The sequence below is a fragment of the Osmerus mordax genome, chromosome 21 (assembly GCF_038355195.1).
Source record: "Osmerus mordax isolate fOsmMor3 chromosome 21, fOsmMor3.pri, whole genome shotgun sequence".
Classification (NCBI taxonomy): Eukaryota; Metazoa; Chordata; class Actinopteri; order Osmeriformes; family Osmeridae; genus Osmerus; species Osmerus mordax.
Window position 1 is genome coordinate 6,964,918 of NC_090070.1, and position 26,450 is coordinate 6,991,367.

At 41.9% G+C, this 26,450-nt stretch overlaps 3 protein-coding genes across 4 annotated transcripts in view; 1 reads left to right on the plus strand and 2 right to left on the minus strand.

The window, feature by feature from the left end:
- Positions 1-1,775: 1,775 nt before the first annotated feature.
- On the minus strand, positions 1,776-4,381 carry LOC136965545 (endoplasmic reticulum resident protein 27). Its single transcript, XM_067259721.1, has 7 exons — positions 4,324-4,381; positions 4,116-4,201; positions 3,238-3,375; positions 2,983-3,099; positions 2,571-2,696; positions 2,027-2,224; positions 1,776-1,865 (listed from the first exon to the last, which is right to left on the minus strand). Exons 1-7 carry the CDS (start codon positions 4,379-4,381, stop codon positions 1,824-1,826), a joined length of 765 nt encoding a protein of 254 aa, XP_067115822.1. The 3' UTR covers positions 1,776-1,823.
- Positions 4,382-10,501: 6,120 nt separating this feature from the next.
- Positions 10,502-12,740, plus strand: LOC136965414 (retinal cone rhodopsin-sensitive cGMP 3',5'-cyclic phosphodiesterase subunit gamma-like). Its single transcript, XM_067259556.1, has 3 exons — positions 10,502-10,688; positions 11,877-11,998; positions 12,157-12,740. Exons 2-3 carry the CDS (start codon positions 11,889-11,891, stop codon positions 12,272-12,274), a joined length of 228 nt encoding a protein of 75 aa, XP_067115657.1. The 5' UTR covers positions 10,502-10,688; positions 11,877-11,888; the 3' UTR covers positions 12,275-12,740.
- Positions 12,741-13,353: 613 nt separating this feature from the next.
- Positions 13,354-26,450, minus strand: part of rbfox2 (RNA binding fox-1 homolog 2) — a 29,415-nt gene continuing 16,318 nt past the window's right edge. For both annotated transcript variants that reach the window (XM_067258896.1, XM_067258897.1), the window contains 9 exons: positions 26,117-26,170; positions 25,855-25,947; positions 21,727-21,814; positions 21,422-21,478; positions 20,979-21,132; positions 20,149-20,191; positions 17,626-17,720; positions 16,970-17,051; positions 13,354-16,853 (listed from right to left, as the gene is read on the minus strand). In XM_067258896.1, coding sequence (XP_067114997.1) covers positions 16,809-16,853; positions 16,970-17,051; positions 17,626-17,720; positions 20,149-20,191; positions 20,979-21,132; positions 21,422-21,478; positions 21,727-21,814; positions 25,855-25,947; positions 26,117-26,170 — 711 coding nt within the window. In that variant the 3' untranslated portion in view covers positions 13,354-16,808. The remainder of the gene's footprint in view (positions 16,854-16,969; positions 17,052-17,625; positions 17,721-20,148; positions 20,192-20,978; positions 21,133-21,421; positions 21,479-21,726; positions 21,815-25,854; positions 25,948-26,116; positions 26,171-26,450) is intronic.

The following is a 26,450-nucleotide window of genomic DNA, read 5'->3' on the forward strand; positions in this document are numbered from 1 at the left end:
CTCATCATGTTATAAACTCACCTTAGGCATATTGCAAAAGCCACAACCATTTTGCAACTCCAAGGGTATCACAAAGGACGGATTTTCACCAAGAAAAAATTACTGGTTCCATATCTGATGCTTGTTTGCTCTCCCGTTTTAAAGAATAGGTCAGTCCCTGACAACGCCTAACTAATTAATCGCACCTGTTACCAATCAATGTGATCACACATGTGGTTAAGGGATCAGCATTGGTAGGATCTCAAATGCAGTAGGTGGCGGTAATGCACCTCTCAGTGTTGGTTGCAATCCGCCAGTTAAACAGAAAGAACATCTAAACACCGTGCCTTATGCATTTTTTGTTAAGTAGGCCTTACTAGGTACATCTCACATTATTGGTACACCTTCCCGATGGTGGCTTCTGTATACCGATGAGTAGCCTATGGTTTGCTGGCGTATGCTATTCACTGGTTCATGCTATTAACATGTATTTCACTGTTAGCAGTATCACCTGCGTTAAATTGTATTGTGCCTACATTACCTGTGTAGCCTATATTCATATTTAGTTTTCCTTTCGTATTTGTAGTCTATATTGCGTTGGCCCTATTTGTAATTGAGCGTTTAAATCGCTACAACGCAATTTCCACCCGGAGATCAATAAAGTGCCTCGGCGATTTGTCCGCCTATAAACCTACTGTTAAGTATTTTTTTATGAAAAAGGGACAATGCCTAAATGTGGATAGGCTACTTGATTTGAAACGTGTCGATTTGACAATTTCTCTGATCTAACGGAGACAATGATCAGAACGTTCTTAAGGTGAGACACCCCTATGCAAATTCTCACCATCAACCTTAAAAGTTTTTTTCCAATGTTATCCAAACTTTAATTACAATACACCACCACAAACACATACATTTGCATCCAAATATTTAGACAACTATAATATATATATATATGGTTTGTGTAGAAAAAGCCCAGCTGCCTGGCAATGTTTTCCCTGTACCGGCTGATGTTTCCGCTTGGCATTCCAACCCTACTAATTATCCCGATTCCAGTCTGGGCCTTGAAATTCCCTTCTCTGTTTTGAGGATTTTTCAGGGGTTGACGCTGAAAGTTTCTTTCACTTCTGGTTTTTATATTTGATGCAGCTTTGAGACCATCTGTTGCTCTCTTTTGGATCTTTTATAGACACCCGATTGCCTGTACTCTCACTTTAGCATGGTTCACTTGTTAACCTCGTTTTGAGTTTGAACTGTGTGACAGTGTGTTCATGTGTGAGAGTTGATTCTGCACAATTTCTCAGTCTACTACTTTTCTAATCAGCTCCTCTACAATTTTCCACTGTGTTTTACGCTTTCTATTCTGTCCCACTCTACTCAGTCCAGTTTCATCCTATTTTAAACCAGTCCAGGCCATGCCAGACTAGTTCAATGGATGCATGTGCTGTCTAGACAATGTCATTCTGAGAATCTCCTTCTTTCGTTCCTACTCAAGATAGCCTCTCCTCATCATCCCTTCCTCTCCGTTCCTCATCCTTGTTTTGCTTCTCCTCTGGGTCAGTCTTTTGCAGCCTGCCAGTTGTGGTCTTGACCATTGGATCAGCAGAACGGTAAAGAGACAATGCCAGCATCAGAATGACCAGAAACCGCAGACACATGCTCGGAGACAAGCACACACAAAACAACACACAAGTCAGCCAAGAAGGTCCCCTGTTTTATTTACAGTTATCTCTTTGTCATATGGAAAGTTTGTTTCATATAAAGCAAACTTTTAAAGCACAGCATTACAGCTCAGTTTCCAGCATTACAGCTCAGTTTCCAGCATTACAGCTCAGTTTCCAGCATTACAGCTCCGTTTTGGACTCAGGGCCTGCCTCCTTCACCTCCTGAGAACAAAAATAGACATTTCATTCCACAAGCTGCCGTATAAAGAAGTATTATTAACGGAACATTGTGAAATTAACTTTTTAGCTTTAGATATTAGCTTTGTTTTGTTTTTATTTATTGCGGCGACTCGGTGACCTCAATGCCTTCAGCGACCTCTCACCTTTAGATCTCCTCGGAGGAAAGACTGACAGAACTCCCGCACGCGCTCAGTAGAGATCTCCCCTTCGGCCAGGAGCCACTTCATGTCCGAGTCGCCATCATAGATGCCGACCCGGGGCAGGTCACCTGACTTCAGACCAAAGTAACCCAACGATCGCTCGTTGGACTTCACCGCTCCGTTGATCAGCACAAATAAGAACTGCAACCGAGTCAACAACCAGGATGTCTCAAGAGCAATTTGTAATTTGACCAGTAACAGCCTGAAATCAATCTGACTCCACTTCATTTAAAAAAAAATTACAAATATTAAACTGAATAAGCACACTCTGTAAAGCTTAAGCTAAAAAAAAATAGCATGATTTAACCAAACATGATTCAGTTGTATCAAGTTCCAGCATGGCAGCAAGTTAAAATGTCAACTTCTTTTAATTCGTACAGATCTTATGTCTGAACAGAAAAGATTCGTAAGCCCAACTCATCTATATACAGTTGAAGATAGAATAGATCTAGAGCAGTGATGTACTGGAGGGCTCATTTGGAATCACCTTGCCGGTGAATTCTGGGGCCAGGGCCCCCATACGGTCCTTGAGCACAGTATAGTCATCACTCCCCCTGTTGGTGAAGAGCAGGAGGTGCGTCTTCACGTCTGAGTTGAAGAGACCCACTGCCGTCTGAATGGAGATGGGTGGGGAGGTGGGAGGGAGAAAGAGAGGTTGAGATAAAGTAGATAGGATGGCAAAGAGAAAATTATGTTGTTTTTTTTAAGAGCCAAACGATAGGAAAGAAGGTATTTCATGATTTTTGTTCCGTGAAAGCAACAGGCCTGCCAGATAGCAGTAGTCCATTGACATAAACCTAGGTCAAATATATTTGAGGGGGCATTTGATTTAACTCTAGGTGAGACCTTCTGGGCGGAGCCAAGTGTGCTGTGAATAGAGAGGGCTGTGCAGGGCGTACCACTTGGTTGTATTCAGTGATGTAGCGAAGCTCATTGACTGTGATGAAGCGGACTAAACCGTCAGTTTCTATCTTTTTGGCATCTGAAAGCTGCAGGTTCTCCTGGTGGTTATCAGCCTGAAAAAACACACACACACACACACACACAGATACACATTCTTTGGGTGAGTACACAGGTTTTTAACTGTGGTTTCAAATGTCGTTTTCAAAATGTCAGGACTTTCAGAGTGAGGCAGATATGGTGAAAGAGTTTACCTTCCGGAATATGGTGATGGTGTCAGAGACGATGCTGAGGTTAGCCCACACTTCCTTCTCACCACACACCGCCACAGGAATGGGCTTCACCTCCTTAGCAGCCTCCACAAACTCCTTATAGCCATGACTGTCCTCCCCCTAATAGAACAAATGAGAGGGTGGGGGCATAGGAGAGATTTTCATGAGAGAGAAAAGTAGCTGGAATGTGAAAGAAATAAAACAACGAAGGAAGGCAAGCTGGTAGACCGGTGTATTCAGGATGAAAACATCCTGACATTAATACACTAGCATGTGCCTTAAAAGTATGTTTTCTTCTTTTTTTACCATATTATATGCATTCCTTCCTAGTGAGTCACTTAGACATTGAACTGTCCTCAAAATTACAGTTCAACCCTTCAACCTCCCATGCTCTCTCCTTCCTTCTCTCTTTCCATTCTCTCTCCTCCCATCGACTCTCTGTTTACACTTGTTTACAGCCCCCATTCCACAGATGCGACCCCGGCTGCTGTCCAGCGGGCCCACCGTCTTCCCCCGCACACAGAGTCTGGCCAAAGGGATCGGCACGCCAGGACGACCGTCTGCTCTCTCTTCCCTTGTCACCACACCACGCAGACAGGAAGGCCCTCCCTTGGCCAAATGTGTGGCCGCAGGAAACAGCCCTCCCAAAAAGCTGGAAAGCATCACAAACTAGGGCTCTCTAGCAATGGCTGTACGGGATGGCTGCTCAGGAATGCTGGATAGCCTAGCCACATGCTAACGGTCACTGTGGTTGTGTCTCCTTCCCGTGCTCGACCTCATATCGGCCTACTGCACACATTTCTAGCGTCTTCTCTATTCCATCCGTCGTCTCTCTCCCCACGCTCGTTTCCCCGACTGACCTCAAAGAACCCAACGACCACGACTTCAGCCGAGTCAATGAAGGCCTCGGCTGCCCCAACATCACCCAGCTTAGGGAGGGCGCCGTCTGTGGCGGGAGAAATGGAGAGAAAGAGCAAGAGAGGAAGACAAAGGAGAGGTGAATATCAGAAGTCATCCCATGACAACAAAACAATATTTTTGAGACAATATCCCAATTCCCAATCTTACCTTTGTCTTCCGCTACAGCTGTGTAGACGAGCAAGGAGAGAAACAAGGCCGGGAACATCTTGAAAGACAAGGTGTTGAAGAGCAACGGATAGACACCTGGAGCAAAGCTGATTCTTTTCCTGGTCTATGGCGAGTCTTTTGTGTCCGTCAGTCCCAACGTGTGTGTACCTCGTCCATCTCCGAGTCCCTCTGCATCTGCCACATGGACTTTTCTCTGGATTCTGATTGGTGGGAGCCTGGGAACCAGACAGGTGTGGTTGATAAAAAAAACTAACACCTGTTCGACTACGTGTCACTGTCAATTTGTGTGAATGGGGTTGCTAAGTGTGTGTTTGTGTGTGTGTGTTACAGTACAGTCACAACGCGCAGTAGTATTTGTAGTAAGCATTTGAATAATAATGATACAAATATTCTAAGCATTTGCTCAGATAATTTATTCAAATTGTTAAGATGTATCTATGAGAATAATCATTCTGTGACACAACTGGACTTCAAAGCTATTCGATGTTAGTGTCCTCATGAACCAACACAGATTAGGGACATGCAGAGCTATATACTGTAGTCGATGTAAAGCTCCCTCCTGTGGTGTTTCTGCCTGACTGCACCATGGTGTATCCCCTCTGACACACCAGTCTTTCCACCACCCCAACTGGTCTCTCGGTAGAGAGAGCTGTCAGGCTGGAGATTCAGGCAGCCAGGTATTTTGGAACGCTACATGCACACTAGACCTTTTATGTAATATATTATGCCACAGAAGACATTCAAAAATAAACACCAGAAGACATGTTGTGAGGAAAGTCACCATCCATCCATTATGTGATCTTTTGACAAGACCTCAAAAAGAGTAATTCTGCTTATTCTATGCAGTTATACATGTAGTATGAATATCAATTATTTATATTTATATTATTATTATTATATTTATTATTATAACTATTTCTGAATTGAAATACTAAATAACATCTCAAAAGGTTTCCTATGCTTGGACATAGACATACAGTATGTAGCATGTGCTGACCTATTTGAAAATGAGCTTAGGATGAAAGCAGTTCCAATATTTGCAAACAGTAAGACTAAGTCAGGAACATCTGATGTGTCACAACACAAAGAACAAGTTTGTCAGAGATAGAGAGAGAGATACTCATAAATAGCTTAACAGCCTTCATACTAAAAGTACAGTCTAAGTGCTAATGTCCTCAACTTATGCAGAACCGTTATCGATGTAATGTTATGTAACTTTACTGTCCATTCATTCACCTTCATAAGTATTCTGTACAATAAGAACAGGCATTTTGTATTGGTTGTTAAGTTGGTTTTCAACCTAATTTACTGTCTTTTTACATTTTTACACCAAACCATTTTATCAAGTGATGTTTTTATTGATAGCTTTTGATAACAACCATACCTTATCAGAATTAATTATGATATTTCAAACAAATCTAGTATATATTTACTTAATCTAGAACATTTCTACAAACATCATCTGGAATAAATCTAAAACATACAGGATCTACAAACATTAACTGGTGTACAGAGAGCAGTTACAGAGTGTTTAACAGTCAAGCTGAGCATTTTAAACGTGTTTGGTCGAGATAAACAGGCAGGTCAACTATCTCGGCTACTTGAGTTTGACACTATGATTGAATCCATGCTCTGTTCTGCAGCACGTACAGAAACAGTACTTTAGAGATGCCTTGAGATAAACATTGAATAATTATGAGTATGTCAACACCTTTCAAATTAAAGTATGTTGTAGTATCCTAATAAGAGCTATGGCTAATCGATGTGTGGTAGGTTGTGGATTGTCTTCTTGCTCAAGGCTTATAGGTTGGTTTAGGAAGTTATATGGGTATCTGCGAAGCCCTTTGTGACATAACTAAAAAAGCTAAAAAAAGCAAATTGTATTTATTGATTTATCACAGGTTAAGGGAACACATGAAATAATGCAATGAAAGAATGGCCATGTCTTGTTGAAGCATTCGTCCGATGCTTGAAATTCCTTGCCTTTCATTGCAGAACAATGAAAATATAGTAACTGTAGATGCCCTGGTGGATCACTGGATGGGGTGTGTACCAAATGATCTGAAAAACTAGCCAGGGTTTAATGCCATCTCTGGCCTATTTCTGTATTTCTTCCCCCATCCCCTCTCTCCTACATTTTCTGTCTTCAATATATCTGTTTCTGATTTAATAATAAAAATAATAATAAATAATTAATTAATTAAATATATATATTTCTTTTTAATTAACTGCAGGAAAGGTCATTGCAGGTAGGTTCTTGTGATAGGCTCCACTGATAAGACCTCATGAGTTTGAATAAAAGTGAACTCAGTGGACACCCAAGGTCGGCATCCATGTGCCTGGTGGCCCGAACTGAATTAGTCTTAAGGACCGTGCTACTTTGCAGTAAGTTAGTAATACTCTTTAAGGGCTGAACGCCTTGAGCCAAAACAACTCTACTCAAATGATCTCTGTGTTTATCCTACTCCCCTGGAATAGAGCAAACAGTATATATTCTTATCACTGGGAAACCCCCAGCTCCAGAATGTTTCACAACAATTCTAGGACATTACTGTTCTCAGCTAGGTATGGCATCATTAGTATCTTCATCTCTGGTTGTACCCGCCTTTGGCGTTTTCTTCGACTCTCGATTAAATTCTATTCTTCATAGCCCTCTCAACTTGAATGATCTCTCCTGTCTTTTAACACCCAGACATTATTTCACAGTCTAGTGCGTTTGGCAGTTCTCTAAACGCACTGGACTGGATAGGACAGCATCTCTCCAAATTGTACAGTTGGTGGAATGCCTTGGACACTAATTGCATGTGCCCATGCAGTTATAGGTCTGGAGTGTTTTAAAACATGTTGTAAAACTTGATTCAGAAAGGCAGCCAAAAACATCCACAGAGTGTGTGTTTCTGTGTGTGTGTAGAGGAGGAAGAAGTGAGTAGAATGAGGGAGAAGTGATCTCTAAAACAGTGAAATCGTCAATTGCATAATCGAGCTCCTGGTAGACCGCTCCAGACAAACAAAGAGGGAGAAGGGTCGAGAGAAAAAAGAAGATTAACTATGAGCAAGCTTTTTCAATCTGACGTCTGGGAGTGGATGGATGACTGGATGGATAGGTAGATTACTGAATTATGAAAGAGAGAAGATGTGAGATTATGAGAGAAAGAAATTAGACATTATATGTTTATCGAACCCTTGTGGAGAGTGTAAAGCAATATATATTATGAGAGTTTGAAGGGTTTATATTGGTTAACACTTAACAGCAGGCAGTAAAGGAGACTACAGAATGTATGACAGTAACGTCCTCCATTTCCCTTTCTAACGGACAAATTGGGCTCCGTAGACAAATACTGAGTTGTGATAGCAACTAAACTGTTTACGCCTGTTATCGAATGCCCTAATTCATGTTTAATACTGTACCCTTAATATAAATTACCATGGTAATTTTACCAAAAGTGAACACAAGTTCTTTCAAGTGTATCAATGACTTACTTTTAACTGTCTTCCAGACATTATCAGCCCATTATATACCCAGACTCCATGTGGTTCATTTGGGGCCATTGGTTGATCTGCTACATGTTGTCCATTTCAGTTAAGAATAGCAAGAGTTAAAATTGAGTCTTGAACTAATGGATTGAACCGGTTAGGATTACAGACAGAGTTAAGGGTAGGGATAAATCTGTCTGTTTTGATGATAAACACCAGTTATGTAACATTTAAACCCACTTAGTAAAGCACAAATTGTTGACACGACTTGTGTCAGAAAACCTTGAAAATTGCCTATCAAGTTTCCCTATCAAGTTCGGTCAATTTCAACATCATACAATTTTAGCATCGTGCAATTCTTACAACACTAAACCTGTACAACATTAACAAGATATGGTGTGGTAGTGTGAGAAGTAAGAGCGGTAACTAATGTTACTTAAGAGTAGATGAACAATCCTTAAAGGCTACTTTAAACTACTCCCATGGTTAGATACCAACTGTTCTTGGTTTTGAAGATCTTACACTAGGATTGGCTTGTATAAAGTGGATATCTCTGTATTTATTAATGGTTTAAGGAGAAAATGTAGATATTATAAAGAGGAAATTGATGTTTAAAGGGGGAATCATGTTTTGGAAAGAAAAATGGAGGATTGTAACAGTATGTCTGGCCAAACATACTGAAACACCTCAATAATAAAATGTGGTCCAGGCAACAACAACAAAAAATATGAAACAAAATGAAATTGTGTTCAGGACAATTTTGTTAACAGGCCTATGTGTTGATGAATCACAGGTTTAATCTATCTTCGTCAGTCACTAATGGTTTTAAGAAGATGACTATGAGCCGGTGTCAAGTATGAGATATATTTCTCAAGGGGGTTAATCACCTTAATGAAACTGAGTGGGCGTTTGACATCTTTCTAAATGTGTCCTGATTTCTATTCTTGGATTGATGATGTGGGGCGACGTCAGATTCATATATTTGTGAATATTTACATTTACATTTAGTCATTTAGCAGATGCTCTTATCCAGAGCGACTTACAGTAAGTACAGGGACATTTTCCCTGAGGCAAGTAGGGTGAAGTGCCTTGCCCAAGGACACAACATCATTTTGCACGGCCGGGAATCGAACTGGCAACCTTCAGATTACTAGCCTGCTTCCCTAACCGCTCAGTCACCTGACTCCCTATATTTAACATATCATTAATACACATAGTACTATGCATATTAGTAAGTAAATAGTTGATTCCATTTTGTCTGCAATGTGATACAGACAGTGACAATTTGTTCTTTTAACTTTTTTTATGACAAAATAATGAACAAATTATTACGGGAATTGTTCTTTTGCACTTCTCACAACTACTCCCCTTTATAAACAGCCTTTTTCATTTGAACACAAACACCTGCTTTGTTTGGACAACTTTATTAAACTGGATGCCTTCACGTTTTAGTCAACATCCTGGCGCTAACATGCGCAAAGGTTTTTCCAATGATACCGGGTTGGGAACATATAGCTGACATCTGTTTAGGATTTTCAAGAGCTGAGAAAGGAGTTACTTAAATGTTCTTCACAATTCAGCTTCCTTTCAAATTTGAAGACTTAGATTTTAGAAACCTAGAATGTAAAACTCAAATATAGTCATGGCCTATATTTCCTTAACCAAACAAGACCACACACCACATTTTGGATCCAAAAACAGTATCGGGGGAAAAAAAACAAACTAAAAAAATCAAAGCACAGCTACTCAACTAACCTTGAGTTTAAAAACCATCCTACTTCTTAAATCCCATTTAAGTATCTCTTGTAGAAAGCAAGCTAAATAAGTACAGTCCAAACTCAATTAAAAAACGAAAACATTCCGTTATCCCCCTATAAATAAATAAATAACCCAGGCTAATTTTATATTAGGGTTACTGGGGTGCCCTCCAGTACACAGATGGAGCAGTGAGTGTGTACTGTAGGCACATTCCCACACACTCGGATCAAAACCCAATCCTGTTAGAGACACTAAGCCGCTAGCAGCACATACAGTGAAGACATGCCCTGGAAGTTATGTCAGAGGAGAGGGGAGCTAGGGATATCACCTGTCCAATGAGAGTCCTTGCCAGTAACCCCCCCCCGCTCCCACACACACACACACACACACACCCCTGATGTAATCTTACCCATGTTTAAAAAATGAACTTTGTGCAATGTGGGTGGTGGTGGTGGTGACAATATTTGCTTCCGAAAGTTGTGTTTGAGTTGCACCTAAACAGATCATGTTTATCTTGATTCACACAGGAATGATGTTCATACCACGGAACCAGAAGTTTCCTGGGTGTAAGTGATACTGTCCGATTGAATGATCAGGCCTTGTATCAATATTAGCAAAGTTCTAAATACTGTTGTTCTAATTTGACTCAATGGGTCCAAAATCTGATCAAACACATCATTTAACAAGGTTTCCTCACAGATACAAAACATCTGACAGGGAGTATACAGCACGTTTTGCACCTATGTGCGCAAAAACACATGCGTGTCTTACTCCACCATAAGTGTACCTTAAAATACACGTCTCATTTCAATCTTTTGATCCCTCGCCCAGAATACAGTATGTGCAAGGGGGCGGGGAGTATCGGTCAGGGCTGAAGAAAAAAAACAAAAACAGAAGACTAAAGCTGAGGAGCATGTGAGCATCGGTGCAAACATCGGAAGGGGATTAGGGAGAGGAGTATAAAATAAGCCAACAGCCAGAAGTAGAGAGAAGAGAAAGAGGGAATCAGCAGATAGAAAAAGACAAGCTCAAAAACTTCTCTTTGCTTCGCATCCTTGCTCTCCGACCGAGAGACATCAAGCATCCAGAACTCCTTGCTACTGCAAAGACAGGTAAGACTTATCAACCGCCCTCTTGGAGTATTGCTTACTTTTGAATGGCCAGCTACTTGGGCCCACCTTTGGGCTATCTTGGATTTTTCCTTCATTCTTTTCCAATAGGATACCTACAAATTCTGGCAAGCAATCCATCACTCTGGAGTGCTTCTGCTGACATGAAATAATATTTGTTTGATAGTTGAGAGGCAATTCATGTTCTTGCTTGTGCTAGACTTAATGTGGAGGTCTTTGTATGGATAGCCTGTTAGACACCTTTCAGTTTAATGTAGGCCTGTGGCACTTGAGACTTGACAGGAAGAGAGTAAGTGTCTTTTCTATAAAGGAGAGGAAGCACAAGAGTTTGTGGTTTTGGATGAAGTGCTGCGGCAAACAGGATACTGACATGGACTTACACAGAATGACAAACATATGAAGTGGTTCAAAAGACGTGGACACAAGTCCACTCATTTAACTACGATCATGATGAAGCTGTCTTGCAGAATGTTCATGCGGTCAGAGCAATAACTGGTGAGATAACATTTTAAAAAGATGATGAGAATCTTAGACCTCTACTTGTTGGGTGGTTAAAAGCACATCCATGATGGAGATGCTAGTTAGCAGTCACTTGGTCAACAGTCTAAAGAGTAATCTCCCATTACATGTTTTAGGTAGTTACAGAATGTCCAATTTAAAATTAACCAGTGAATTAGCGACCAGTAGTTTCTGTTGTACTTTGGTGACTTGTTATGCTGAGGCTGTGCGAAATCTTCTTTATGTAAATATGAACACAGAACAGGCTGTTTTAAACCTGAGGATGTTAAACGGGAGGGGTGGGGTGTTTGTGTAATAGGGTTTTAGACTGAGGGCAGGGATTTAATGGACAGGGACTAATTAGACCTAATCTGTGGGGATTGTAATCCCTGGGTGGCTAAAAGCGGCACATTGGGATGAGTACTAGGGGGTGGATTAGGATGAAGAGAAAAATATAAAGGGGATTGATGGACTGGGAAAGAAAGAATTGAAGAGTTCACGGGGAAGCAAGGAAAAGGATTGAGAAAAAAAATAGCTATTTCTCAGGTATTTTTGATAAATAACTATCCACCCTTATAGGGAAGCGCTGGTTTGTCTTAATTAAGACAATAATGATAAAATATTTCAAAAGAGTAACTCACTAACAACGACTCCTCTGTTGTGCTCCCTTAGTAACCTAACGAAATGGCAGACGCAGCTGTTGCAACTCCCGCCGACAAGAAGGCACCCCCCAAGTTCAAGCAGAGGACCACCCGCACCTTCAAGAGCAAGGCCCCCAAGCCTGGCCAGAAGGGGTAAGATGCAATCCCAGTTTACTTAGAAAAATACACGATAGGCATATAAGTACTAAGGTGACTCCAAATCATGATTATTCACTTTACACTTAAGTACATTAGCTGCCTCACACAACCAATTGTGAAATTTACTATCGTCTCTCCTTTCCTCCAATCAGATTCGGTGACGACATCCCCGGCATGGAGGGTCTTGGCACAGACATCACGGTGGTGTGCCCATGGGAAGCCTTTGGCGACATGGAGCTCAGCGACCTGGCAAAATACGGAATTGTTTAGACTCCCTGCCATTCCTACTTCCTTTACTACTACCACCATTCTTTCCTTTATCCCTACTCTCCTTCTCCTAACCCCACATCCCTCTGGTCCATGATAACGAGGGATTCCCTCATTATCATGCACTTATAAACTAACTATCGTTGTTATGTTACGCCATACTGCACAAAAGACACTTAAACAGCTCGCTGTAAAAAGAAAAAGTCGAGCAGGGGTGTCCAGACACCCAGACCTAAATGGTGCACACACAGGTCAGGACACTGATGCACATAGCACACACTGATCATAACACACTACTATCACACCCTGCCCACCACCGTCTTCCCCGTAGAGATGTGATAGCATGACCTGCTCAGCAATGTGCGACTACCAAAGTCGAAAAAAATTGAGATATACTATACATGTATAATAGTGTCATTTTGCTTGGAGCGGTCTGGTAGGTTCAAATAAAACATTTCTCCCAGAAGCATTCAAAGGTGTGGCGAAGCTGCTTACTTTTCTAGTTTTCACCCCAACACCTGCATTCCAAGAGAGAAATGGACTAGATGACGTTTGAGGGTTCGGTAGCCATTGTTATGACATCTCAACGCTAGTTTCGCTCCCCCCTCCTGCCTTTTGTCTCATCCTCACCCTCTCTCATTGAAGGCACTCTTTCTATACAAACAGAGCTATATTTATGTATGGAGAAGATCACATTTATTTTTTTTAACAATGAACATCTAATGTTTATGATGTAATTTACTGTTCAGTCGAGAGAACCGGTCTTGTGCACTTTGTGAATAGGATGTGAAGTCACCGGAAAGTAGTTCAATAAATGTTATAATTTTCCCAAGAAACTAAAAAATCCGTCTTTGTTATACAGTCACATGGATCCTTACTCAGACCACAGTCAACACATAGTTATGCAGAACTGGATAATGGAACCCATTTCCAAGGCTGAATGGTGACTATACAGTCAACGTAACAAAAGAGGCCCTAAAATTCACCAGCAGGCCCTCATATACTGCAAAACTAACAGAACATTTTCTTAACGTTCACAAATGGGAGAAATCAAAGAAATGTAACCTTCAAATCACAAAACATTTTATATAAAAGATTTTAATATGGACATTCAATAACAAAATAGCATAATGGCAGTCAAGGGATAGACATGACAGAGGGGAATAGATTAAAAGAGGACAGTCACTTTCATTGGAAACCATAGCGATTATGAAGAACAACCACATAGCTAATATAATACAATGACAAGGAAACCATGACAGGGACTTTAAATCTACCCCATGTTTTTACGTCTTGGGGCGGCCATTTTGTCTGTCACCGGGCCTCTTAGCCAAAAAGCTCTGTGCTCTTCCTCTTCACAACATTAGCTAGCTAGCTTTGCGTTTGCATGAAATGGCTAGCTGCCTGGCATTCTCAATGGGGGGCTTTAGTGGTACAGAAGAATGCAACTGGATGCTGCTCAACAAGTCATAATCTTAAAAAGACAGAAAAATCATGCAATACAAACATTTATCAAACTCCTGGAGAGTGTCACTCATGCTGGTTGTCCATGCCTTCAATGGTTCAATAGGTCTTCAGTCTTTTACATTTGGAGTCATTCCTATGTTCCGAGGTACTATGTTCGCCAGATCTATATAGCACATAATGGTTAGAGTTAGACCTTAAAATCAAATCACAATGATTTGTTTTGTTGCCTTATATAGGCTTAGCTGTTTTGAAGCCTTATTCCAATAAATAAAAACGGGATAACATTTATTATATGTATGAAACTTGACATTTTTGATAATCAAATTTGACCCAAAGACAAGAAAAGTGTTGATGTGAATATTGTTAACAACATTTTCAACTTGGAAACATTGGAAGAAGGAAATTTAGGACCCTGGGAACATAGATAAACTCTCGTACATTTCACTGATCATTTCTCCAGTTGGTAGCCAAAGGCGAGAGGGCCTTTTTACAACACTTTGGCTGCTTGTTTTTAGCTATCCTCTTTCAAAGCACTTCCTGTTGCAATACGTAAGTATTGAAAAGTCAAATAATTAAAAGAATTCAACTAAACTCAACAGCAAGATTAGGCTACCAACTACAAAGCACATGACCGTTAAGAAGTTATTGACCTGTTGATGTATTTGATTTCACACTAAGATACATATAGGCAGCAGTAAGATTAAAAGAAGATACAATGCAAAAAATGTTAAAAACAAAACATGACTTTGCAGCATTTGAAATAGTGTTTCATATTACTTAGTTCATGCCCCACATAACATTGTCTTTGTCAACTTTGTCAGTATTGAAACAATTACCATTTACAAAGGATAACACTTAGAACCTTTTTTTAATATCTTTTTTTTTTTTTTTTTTACATCCGCCTTAAACCTACTTTCAACATGGAGGCGACGAAGCAGGCACTCCTCCCTTCCATACAACTCCAACCCACAGGCTTGAGCACTGAAATGTGTGGTTTCTTTTTTTTTCTTACAAAGAGATTGGTGTCACCCCTTAGAAGTGCCATGTCATCACTCAATCATTCAGTCCACTGTAAACTTTGGACGTTGAAAGGAAACGAGACGGCTAGCATTTATGCTTGTCATATAAACGTTGAAATACTTCTCCATACTGTGCTAGCCGTCCCTTGTCTCCACCCATAAAAAAGCTTGGACTATCAGTTCACTCAACAAAGAGAAGAAGTTTGGTAGTGTTATACCCATTCCTTGTTGATCCCTCTGTATAACTACTCAAGTATTCACTCCCCTCTGCCCAGGAAAACAACAATACAAAACCAAACAAAATAACTCCAAAACTTTGATGAATTGAATCACCTTACTTTTGGAGAAACTACACCATTTACAGATAGAAAAATATAACATGAGCTAAAGTAACAAAAAAGGACAGCAATTAGGATTACGAGGATAATAATAATAACCACAATAACGATGATAATATATTTATACATAAGCAAACATGTGCTTTCTACAAATCTTTGGAACCAAAACAAAAACAAAGGAAAAACAACCACAATCGGAAATAGAGTATAAGGATATAGAAATATACACAATAGTATGGTATTTTGCATTAAATATCTTCTATCGACTCATATTGAAGGAATCTCTCGCAATCAATAGTTGTAGACAGCATGTCATCTATAATGACCAACGTAGCTATTTCTTAGGAAGACTGTACTTGATTTTTACTTGCTCTTTTAAAGAAAGAGCGGGTTCATTACCTCCAAATAATAAATGTTCTACTGTAAATTGTGAAAGGAATTAAAAATGAATTTGTTTATCCAATAGCTAAAGTTAATCTAATGTTAGCATTTCATGATTTAAGCTAAGCCAAACATTGCCTACGCAATAATAATTAACCTGTTACTTTTATGGATTGCGATGGACAGTGTTGGATAGAGTTCTAAGTATATTGTTGACTTGTTAATATTAGGTCTTGGCTGTTGTACACTGGTAGGCAAGGATAAAATTGTGTTGTGTTCAATAGTTATCTCCATAGAAGATTGGCATGTGGACAACAGTCCACATTATCATCCTAGCTTCGGGGTCCACTGAACGTGGAACATTTATCTCAGTGCTACGAGAACCAAAACTGCTAAGTAAAGAATGTGTAGTTGAAACTAATGATAATGATGGCAATTATGATGGTAATAATAATAATAGTTTGGTAACTTTTTTCTCTCTAAACTAATTGCTTTGCATATTGTAACAATTACATTTTTAAAGGTTCACCATTTCCACAGACTAAGAAAACTTGAGGTAAGGTACAGCTAGAATAATCATCCTCCTCCTAGTTTTCAGCAAGTAATTCTCTATAGTGTTATAAACTTTCAGTCCACTTATTTCCACGTCCCAACCGTTGAAGTCTTGTAGTTTTTCTGCTAAAATGACATGATTTTCCATCACCCCCCCCCCCCCTTCCTAGAGGAACAAATTGAGTTCAAGTTTGCCGCTTGTAGTTCTGTTCCAAATAAGCATCTGGCGCCATTTTGGTGCTCTACCCTACTTCTGCAAGCCCCCGTGCCTCTTTTGACTGATGACCTCGGCTCTTCGGCGATGGGTCCCCTCCATTTTGTATGCTCGGTTTGTATACAGAATTGGCTCTTGAACATGGATGCAGGCTTTCTCATTTTACTCAACTTTTCCGTGCATCAGCTGCTGTTAGATGATCTCTGGAGGTACTCAGGGGCTCCATTGCGTGTCTTGTGCTGCTGAGTGTCATGGGAGTAACTTATGAAGTAAGGTGTTGGGGAATAATATACAGCCGTGCAATGGGATCTGATAGCCATTTTGGTTCAGAGATTCTTTTTTTTTCTTTTTTTCATGGCCTCCCATCAGTCTTCAAAATAGCATTCCTTTATTGTAGAATATATATGAGAAAAAAGAGGGACTGGGTTTTGAAATATTGGTAGGACTCCAGAATCCTTTTCCAGACTACAATCCTCCTCCAGGGCCACAGAGGGGAGAGGAGGGTTCTCATTCAGAGTGTTTGAGAGGAAAAAAAAGAGGCTCCTGGGAAATGTAGTCTTTTTTTGTTAGTAAGGAGCAAATCTACTGTAGCCTCCCCTGTACAGCGTGGCCTGTGGAAAAGAAAGAACAGAATATGTTTAACGGACACCGAGAAACATCACAATCACATATGTCTTCAAAAGATGGAGAAGATATTTCAAGTGTCAGTAGCTATAAGGGGGTTTACCATTGCTCCCACCCCGTAGGCAGCAGCCGTGGCTGGGGTTAGTGCAGCGTGGTAGGGGTCTGTCGTGTACACCCGTCCATAGCTATGGAAGACAGAGCAAAACCTCAAACAACCATAACACCACACGCTCGATACTGCGACCATCGCAATATTTGCGTTTTTTAAACGTTTTTTTAAGTTACATTTACATTTAGCAGACGCTCTTATCCAGAGCGACTTACAGTAAGTACAGGGACATTCCCCCGAGGCAAGTAGGGTGAAGTGCCTTGCCCAAGGACACAACGTCAGTTGGCATGACCGGGAATCGAACTTGCAACCTTCGGATTACTAGCCCGACTCCCTCACCGCTCAGCCAACTGACTCCCTAAGTTCAAGCAACTGGAATGGTACGTGGGCCATATGGGGGTCAGATGGCTGAGCGGTTAGGGAATTGGGCTATTAATCAGAAGGTTGCCAGTTCGATTCCCAGCCGTGAAAAAAAATGACGTTGTGTCCTTGGGCAAGGCACTTCACCCTACTTGCCTCGGGGGGAATGTCCCTGAACTTACTGTAAGTCGCTCTGGATAAGAGCGTCTGCTAAATGACTAAATGTAAATGTACATGCAATTAATTCTATCCTACAGCCGCTCCTTTTAAGCTCGGGCCAGAGCGCTCACCTGTCACTGTAGGCTGCAGCAGCGGCGGCCGCCGCAGCCGCCGTGGGCGTGGCTACGGCGGTTGGCTGGGCGTAGCGATACGCGGCGTAGCCTCCCTGGAGGAGGGGAAGGGCGGAGAGAGAAGGGCGGGGAGCGAAAGAGAGAGAAAAGTTGTTAGTGAATGTTGCAGTGTCACCTACCAAAGCTAGGGATGTTACAGTGAAAGTAGGAAGCGGAAAAGAGCTAGAGATTAACAAGCAAGACTGGCAACAAAGGCTAATCTGGTATGCAAAAATGGCATTCAAAGGGATGTAGCTGAGGGCTGTCCACCCTGTGGGTCTTCCTCCACGCTAAACAAAACAAGACCGGATGCCTTGGGATCGTAAACACACCACCAGGGTGTTAATCTAAGTTTGACTAAAATATCTGTTCAGCTTCCGGTCTGTTAGCATTTTGGTTGACGTGGAGGGAGTGACGTAATGGAGATAGGTAGCGAAAGTGTACACAGACTTGGCTGTGAACCCCCCTGGCCCCTAAGACACAACACACAAGTCGAGGAAAAAGGGGGATGACGTGATAATTGGGGTCATTGTTTATTTCATGTGCAGAGATGGACAGACACACAAACTAAGGGGGGGGGGGGAGGAGGGCACACGAGAGACGATCAGCCAATCCGATTAAAAGGACGCACACACGTGACATGGCCGACAACCAATCACTGACGGACAGCATGCATCCCAAACTCGGATCGTAGGCCAAACATCCCTACGGAACACACACACACCGCAGCATTCTACCCTATACAATCAGTCATGACCATGTCCCAGCATTCAGGAGCACACACCTGCTCCTATGGGGAGGGGGTGGGGTCAAGGGACAGGAAGTAGGAAGTGAGAAGACAGCAAAAAGGAAGGGGGATAGATGGGCATAGAAACTGATGGAAGAAAGGATGAAGGATGGATGGAGGGAGAGGTCAATAAAAAAGGGGCGTAGAAGATGGATGGGCAAGGGGAAGTGAGGGGAAAATTGAACCGGATGAGTTGATGTTGGGGATGAATGGTAAAATAATAATTTTCTTTTGAAAAACAGTTAAAAAAATCAAAATAAAAGAGGTTGTCATCCCGGGGAGGTGTGGATAGGGATGTAGAGGGGGCTGACATTGTCAAAAGAGCTTCTACAAGAGGCAGAAAAAAGGAGGGTAGGAGAAGGAATGGGAGGAGAAGAGGGGGGAGGAAGGGTGTAAGTGTGTCAGCATGCCCACATTGATTCAGTTAGCATGCCACAAGTGAAACAGATACAGGGAGATACTGGGAAGGGGTCTGAATGTTGGAAAAAAAAAGTAAATAATATATTCAATGTGTAGTTAACATATTTGACCCTAACTAGTTATGGCATGTTTTTGTAAAAACAATCTCAGTTATTAGGGGGGGGGTACAGCTCAGTGGTTCGAGTACTTAACTGCAGATCAAGAGGTTGCAGGTTCAAATCTACCCCTGTACTATACGCCACTTTATTATTATTACTAGCAAACTAAGCTTTTGGACTAATGGACAGTCACAAGTAACAATTATCAGATTTTCATACTTACAGTGATGAAGCCACTGTGCCATTGTCTGGCCATGTTGTATGACATCTGATATTTCTTATACAATACCCTGTACTAGTTCAACAAGTCATAACTCAGCTATAAATAAGAGTTCCCTCAGGTAATGGTACTAGCTCTGATCTCAATAACTACAATTTCATTTCAAATCTGTAACTAAATATAATTAGTTTTCATTTTTATTTATCCATTTAGGTTGGACTTCATTTCCTATGCAAAGCACATTGCCCTGCCTTACCATTCACAGATGGTGATATGTAAATAAAGTTGGATTTTACTGAAATAATTTCCCCCTTCCGCAACTCCACCCATGTCAGATTCCAGTGAGTTAGTAGTAGAGACAGAGAAGGCATTTCAATCTCAGATGGTCAATATACTAGCAGCACACAGTCATTGTAGGATGCACACTGGCTTTCACACAGTCAATCCCTACCTGGGGCAATCTGCCACTAATGTCCTGAAACACTAGTCTACAGAGAGAACAGAAACAGCTATTGTCAACCTGGTCGCACACGCTCTCACGCACATAACGGTATACACACACACCACTCACCACTCACATGCACAGAGACAAACCACACATAGAGCAGTCTATTCATGAATGTATAGGACTCGGATCAGCGTGTGTGTGTGTGTGTGTGTGTGTGTGTGTATGTGTGCGCACACTATTGCTAACTCAACAGGGCATGCATGGAAATCTTGACCACTCGGGTGTGTTTCTTTGATCATGTAATTCTATGAGGTTTCCCATATTTAGAGTAAGCAATCGTATTCATTGAACAGTAGATAGTGTGTGCGTTGCTTACTATTACACCCACAATTACACAGCTCTATGGATTTGGTCCATGCACAAACACTCCTCCTCACTCGAGAAACACTCACAGACGGAGGTGGGGAAAGGAGGGAGCGAGTGACAGAGCGAAGGAGAGAGCTATACTTACATAGAGGTCGGCTGCACCGTAAAAGCCATCCTGATACATCACACTGAGAGAAGAAATGAGAAAAGGGAGAGAGGGAAAAAAGGATGGAAGTACAAGGTGGACAGAAACAGAAAGAGGAGAAAAGGAGTGGGTCGAGAAATAGGAAGTAAGGTGGGAGAGGAGCGCCACCAGGTGACCATAAAGGGGAAAACAGAAGAAAAAACGGGAACAAAGGAGGAGGATAGAAAGAGTGCCAAAAGGAGTGTAAAAGAGAGAAGATTAGGGTGAGAGAATATTACACTCCGTGCAGCATGCAAGATATAAAATACCACTTCGTTGTTTGATGATAGAGTCAGTGCTATTATCACTGTGATTAAGCCTGTGGTGACACAGATGTACTTTTATTATTTAAATGTATTTGTGTCAACAACATTTAGCACTACTGAGATACTACTGAAGAGCACAATGAAATGGTATTTCAATGTAGCACAATATAAATTGAATTAATTGGAGACGACAATCATGACTAAAACAGCACTCTCAAGCACATGCATCATTGGTTGAACACTATTTTAGATTGTTGGAGCATGCATGAGTAACATATGTGTGTCTTCACTTACAATATCTGTGTGCATGATTGTTTTGAATATGTATAATGTAATGTATTCACCACGCAACATACTTTGAATCTGGGACCTATTGATCTACAGGTAAATGCTCCACCACTGAGCTATACCCATCCCCTAGGTGCGTATAATGAAGGTGTTCAACTACCATGTGTGCACGTGAGTTTGAGCATGTATATGTGCTTTTTTGCCCATGTGTGTCTGTGTTGCTGTAGCCTCTCTTACCCAGGGTAGGTGGGGATGGCGGGCTGGGGTACGGCTGCCCTAACGGCACTGTACACCGGTCGGCCACGTCCCCGGAGGTGAGCACCCCGGAAGGTCGCCGCCGCCGCTGCCGAGGACGCAGCTGCAGCCGCCGCAGGGTAGGGAAACCCTGGCACTGAGAGAGCGAGAGAGGAGAGAGAGAGGATGGGAAAAAAAAATTCTATGTATGATAGAGACAGACACTTGCACTTTGAAAACAATGTTTGCTAATTAACTAGCTAAAACTAGCTAGTTGTGTTAGCTAATTAGGCTAAGCTAACTGAGCTAACAAAGCTTGCTGACAACGCTACAGAAGCTTTAGCAACCAATGCAATCTAACACAGCTAATGCAAAGAAAACTAGCTTTAAAAATCTTAAACAAAACAAATGCATTTAGCCATGCAACGTATGATGCCACATCTTACCAGTGTACAGCTCTGGACTGTACATGGCCCCAACCATTGGACTGAGCTTCCAACCAGCTATAGGGACCCAAAAAACAATTACTAACACATTACTAAACAAATTACTAGCACATTCCTTTTGGTACACAGACAGTGTAAGACGGCAATGTTGCAATGCCTGTGAGATAACTACATCCACAGTAAACTGATATATAACTATGTTATGGCATGGTAGTGTGCTGGACTATTATGTAACTTAAACACTGAAAATACACGGGATGTACAATTTAAGGTTCTTCATAAATCAAGCAAGATAGGTATGTTACCGTAGGGAAGGGCAGCAAGTCCTTCTCCGTTTGAATATGGGGTGACCATCTTCTTATTGGTCATCACCCTGGCTGTGGCATTGTTGACCTGAGCATCAGAGGGAAGGTCAAAGGTCAATACATGACCTACACTCACACAGTTCGAGGGAAGTACACATGTCCATGCACACTGTGTTCCTATGCTCCAAATTCACAAGATACACTATTTGTTTTTTTGAAGTTATCTACTGCTGGAGATTACATTCCAAAAACTAATCTTTACAAATTCATGTTTTCAAGCTGTTATACAAAAGTCATGTTGGCACCTTTTGGCACCTTTTTAACCACAACTACAGTTTTCTTGTTCGGAATGTGTCGTACGAATATCACAAAAATTACAGTAGCGTTTAGAGGTCATCAAGAGGTTAATTCTACTGATGCAGAGCGATGGCATTTGATACATGCATTTTTTAAGGAAAAAATGACATATAAAAGAAAGAATCCTTGTGAGTATTCAGGCCGCTTTGCAACATACACACACACACACACACACACACACACACACTTGGACCATGTACACACATAACAAAAGAAACAAAAACATTTTAGATTTAGGCATTCAAAAGTAAATCCAAGACCATTCCACTGCTACCTTCAAAAAAGGGGAAAGAGAGGGTGACGTAAGCAGCAAGATTCATCTGTTGAACACGATGCAAAATTAAAAAGTCATCACTTGAAGAGATCATACACAAATTACACACAGCCAATCAAGAGCGCGCATCACATGACCAGAGGTGAGCCAAACCAGCCAATCAGCAAGCATCAGATGCAGCATATAGACCAATAAAAAAAAACATTTGGGCAGCCCTCCCAATCAAATACACATCATACAAAGAGAGAGTAGGGGGAAGGAGAGAAACAGAGAGAGATCAAGAGGGATGCAGGAAAGAAGAGCCAGTCCACATTGAAAGACACGGGAACACATAAATGATGGCGGGAAAGGGAGAAAGAGAGAGAAAGAAAGTGAACAATCCATCCACATGTGCAATCCTTCTCATGGACAAACTGACGACATAAAAGAACACCAAGATGCGTAACAAACACACACAAAAAAAACATTTGACTATTTGCCTACTATCGGTTCTAACAATACATGAGCAAGATTGGAGAGAGGGATGAGAAGGAGAGAAATAAAAAGAGATGGAAGAGAAAGAACAAGGAAGAAAAAGAAAAGAAAGGAAGAAAGGATGGGGGGATGCAAATATCATTCCTCAAAATCAAACCAAACCATGACTCTGAAACCACTACCGGGCATTCCAATTCAGGGTGTCACACAATAAAAACCTTAAAGAAACAAACAACCACCATCACACAAAACGTCTCACAAAGAGGAAAAAGAGACACCTTTTTGAATCCAAAATCAAACATAAATCAATAAAAAAAAAAAAAGCACTGTTGAGTCACACACTACAGGACAACAATCTATTGAAAGATTACCGAGGGGTTGCTGCAGTGTTCAATAACGCTACTGGAGGTCCCCATGGCTTATGGTGATGTTTAAATAAAGTTTATCGTTTGTTGTCGTGTTGCCTCAGGTCGATAAAGTCATCGTGAGTTGAATCTGTACTAATGAAACTCTAAAGAGGGGAGAAGGCGAGTTTACAGGGTTTTCAGGACTAGCCCAGCACCACACAGTAACAACCTCCGGAGGGTTTAAGAATCTTTAGGTATCAGGTTGACTATACACCTTCTGCACTACATACCAAACACCAAAGTTGTCCTATCTCAACATCTAACAACATCCTCATGCTGCAGCATGCGATCCAGCTAGAGAGTGTGATGCTTCTAGACGTATAAATACATAAACAGGGATGGCACAGTAAGCTTTCTAAATGATGACGAAGAAGAGAGTCAACCATGCAGGATAAACAGTTTTGTCATTGCGCGTAATGCAGTTAGGAAGAGGGTGATTGGAATTAATTATGCATCAAAAAGGTGGTAGTCATAGTTGTTGCACTTGCAGATAGATGCGTTGGACATTTGGTTAAACTGTGGCCTTTTGATGCCATGCGGTCAATGGCTAATCTCGTAATCTCAGTGCCTCATTCGCCACCTCCCCAATCAATCACAGGATTATCCAATTAGGTCCCTTCAATCAAACCTCTGTGCGTCCAAGGGCTCCCTCATTTTGGTGTTTGGGTGCATCGTTTATCTCTATTGGCGGATGGGGGGTGGAGTGGGAGGGGGGTCATTCAAAGATGATGCCATGTGTACACAACTTACCGTTGCTGGGGGAACGGCGTGAGGACACGCGAGCGGTTACCGTGGAGACTGACAACAACAACAACAACAACAACATACAAAAATCATCAGGGAAATTGAGAAAATATATGTAAGAAAAAAAAGATGAACCAAAGCTAAAACAAAAAAAAGAAACTAAAACAAAACAAAACCAACAGGGTAATGAAAAGGTTACCCCCACCCCTGAGGTAGAGGAAGTGATGTCATGTGATAGGTCACAAGACACAGATCGTCGGCCATTTTACATATCACTGACTTCTACTGGTGAAAACCCACTTTATACAGTATATGGAGGGGATGGCAGATACTGAGACAAACATGAGAAGAAGAAAAAAAAAAAGGCTAACATTTTAAAGCTTTATCTTGACTAAGACCACAACCAACATTAACTGATATCCAGCATGTAAGCATTCAGCTGAATTCTGTATTTAAGTATTCCATAAATGGACAGAGAGAAAGAAAAAAAGAAAGAAAGAGGTATGTGGTTCACAAACGCAGGCGAATATGAGGACATGAGGGAGAGACAAACAAGGGAGAGACAAACTGACTGGCGAGGAGAGAGAAAGAGAGAGAAAGAGTGGAAAGAGAGGGATGGTGCGTCACAGTAAAGGGGGGAAAGGGGAGGGAGAGATAGATGACAGAACAGTCGGCACTCGTTCGGATTCCCCCCACCCACCCACCCATCCACCCCCTTCCCTCCCCGTTCCTCTCTCGCAGTCACCCACATGTGCTGACACCCACAGACGAAAAGAAGTGCATATATACACCATGCAGACGAGCACAGGAGCAAAACAAAAATCGTGAGCCCCCAACATCCAAGAGCCACAAGCATTATGGTGCGAGCAAGAACACGGGGGGGGTTTCCTCTCTCCCTGTCCAGCGAGAAGAGAAAGAACGACCAAACAAAACAACATAATTCCCTCTCTGTGTCGCCGGGTGTCTTTAGGAGTGGAGGATGCACGTGATTAAGTGAGAGGGGTGAAGAAAGGAGGCTTTTGAAAACCTTTGGGTCGACAAAATTGGACTCTTTGCGTCAAAACGAAAAGGACAGGTAAGAGAACACACTTCAGCACACGGTCAAGCCAAGGGAAGTTAAATCATTCCCAAATCCGACCCCCACCCGCAAAGACCACATGCAATGCAACAGTGTCCAAAAGCATTACAAAAGATCAAACGACCAAACTACCACTGACAAGTGGCATGTCCACAGAGACACAGGGGAAAGTTCGAGCTACATCTAAAGGACACCTATGGTCCCGTTCAACCAAAACGCCCATGCAGAATTGCCTTGTACAAACACGAGCAAGCTCAAATTGTCAGGAGAAAACAGGAAACAAAAGATTTCACCTTCAGTGAACAAAAACCAGACACCCACGACAGCAACGATGAAGTGATGGTGATGACCAAGATAACAAACCAATAGAAAAAGAAGTTGTGCCATCCTTCATGCGGTGGGACGTAAGAGCCCATAGGTTAAAATATAAAAGAAGTCTCGGATACCGCCATCCGATTGGCCATGCCAGTCGCGCAGCGCCACGCCACCCATCATGCTTTGCAAACCAGACACCCCCACCCCGGCACAGAACTGGAGATTAAAAGGGTGCAATACAATGGACAGCCCACAACACAAACAGGAAGTGACAGGTTAAAACCAGACATCATTCTGTGCTGCGCCGACGCGTCATGCTAGAGTGAAGCCAGAGAGGAGTTAGAACAGAAAAGCCTCCGTCTCCGGGGGCAACACACCAACCTAGACAGAGCACGTTAGCCGGGAATCTCACTCTCACTGTCGGACATGGAGGAGGCAGAGGAAAATGGCCGCCGTCGAAAATGAGGTGGGTTAATTACCTCGATCTTACGGCCCTCCACCAAGGTGCCATGGAGCTTCTCCCTGGCCCTCTCCGCATCGGCGCTGGTCTCGAACGTGACAAAGCCAAAGCCCTGAGAGAACAGGAAGAAAAAGAGGGATGGAGGGAGAGAGGGAAAAGAGGAAAGGGAGGGTGGCGCAGAGGTGAACGAAAAAAAAGTTAAAAAGGTGTAAAAATGTGCGAGGTAGGCGCTTGAAAAACCCAAAGAACGACATCCACAAAATGTCCGACGGACGCCTTACCTTTGAGCCCCTTTCGTTGAATATAATCTCGACATCGAGGATCTTTCCAAATTGCTGAGGAGGGACAAAAAGAGAGAAAAAAAACGTCAATATCCTGTGGGTAGTGCTGCGGTGGCTGCAAAATGCAATACCACGCTTCACCACACGGCTCCAGTATTGTACAACATCGAACTGCTGGCTTGCATCCAGCCATGTTGCTCTTTTCAGGCTCAGTCTTAATCCTCCATGTCTTCCCTGCCTCCCTGCTTTTCCCTCTGCACCATTTTAAAGGAACATTCCGTCCAAAATAAGGTTGTATAACTGACTGCTCGGGGTGATATCTGCAGTGCTTTTT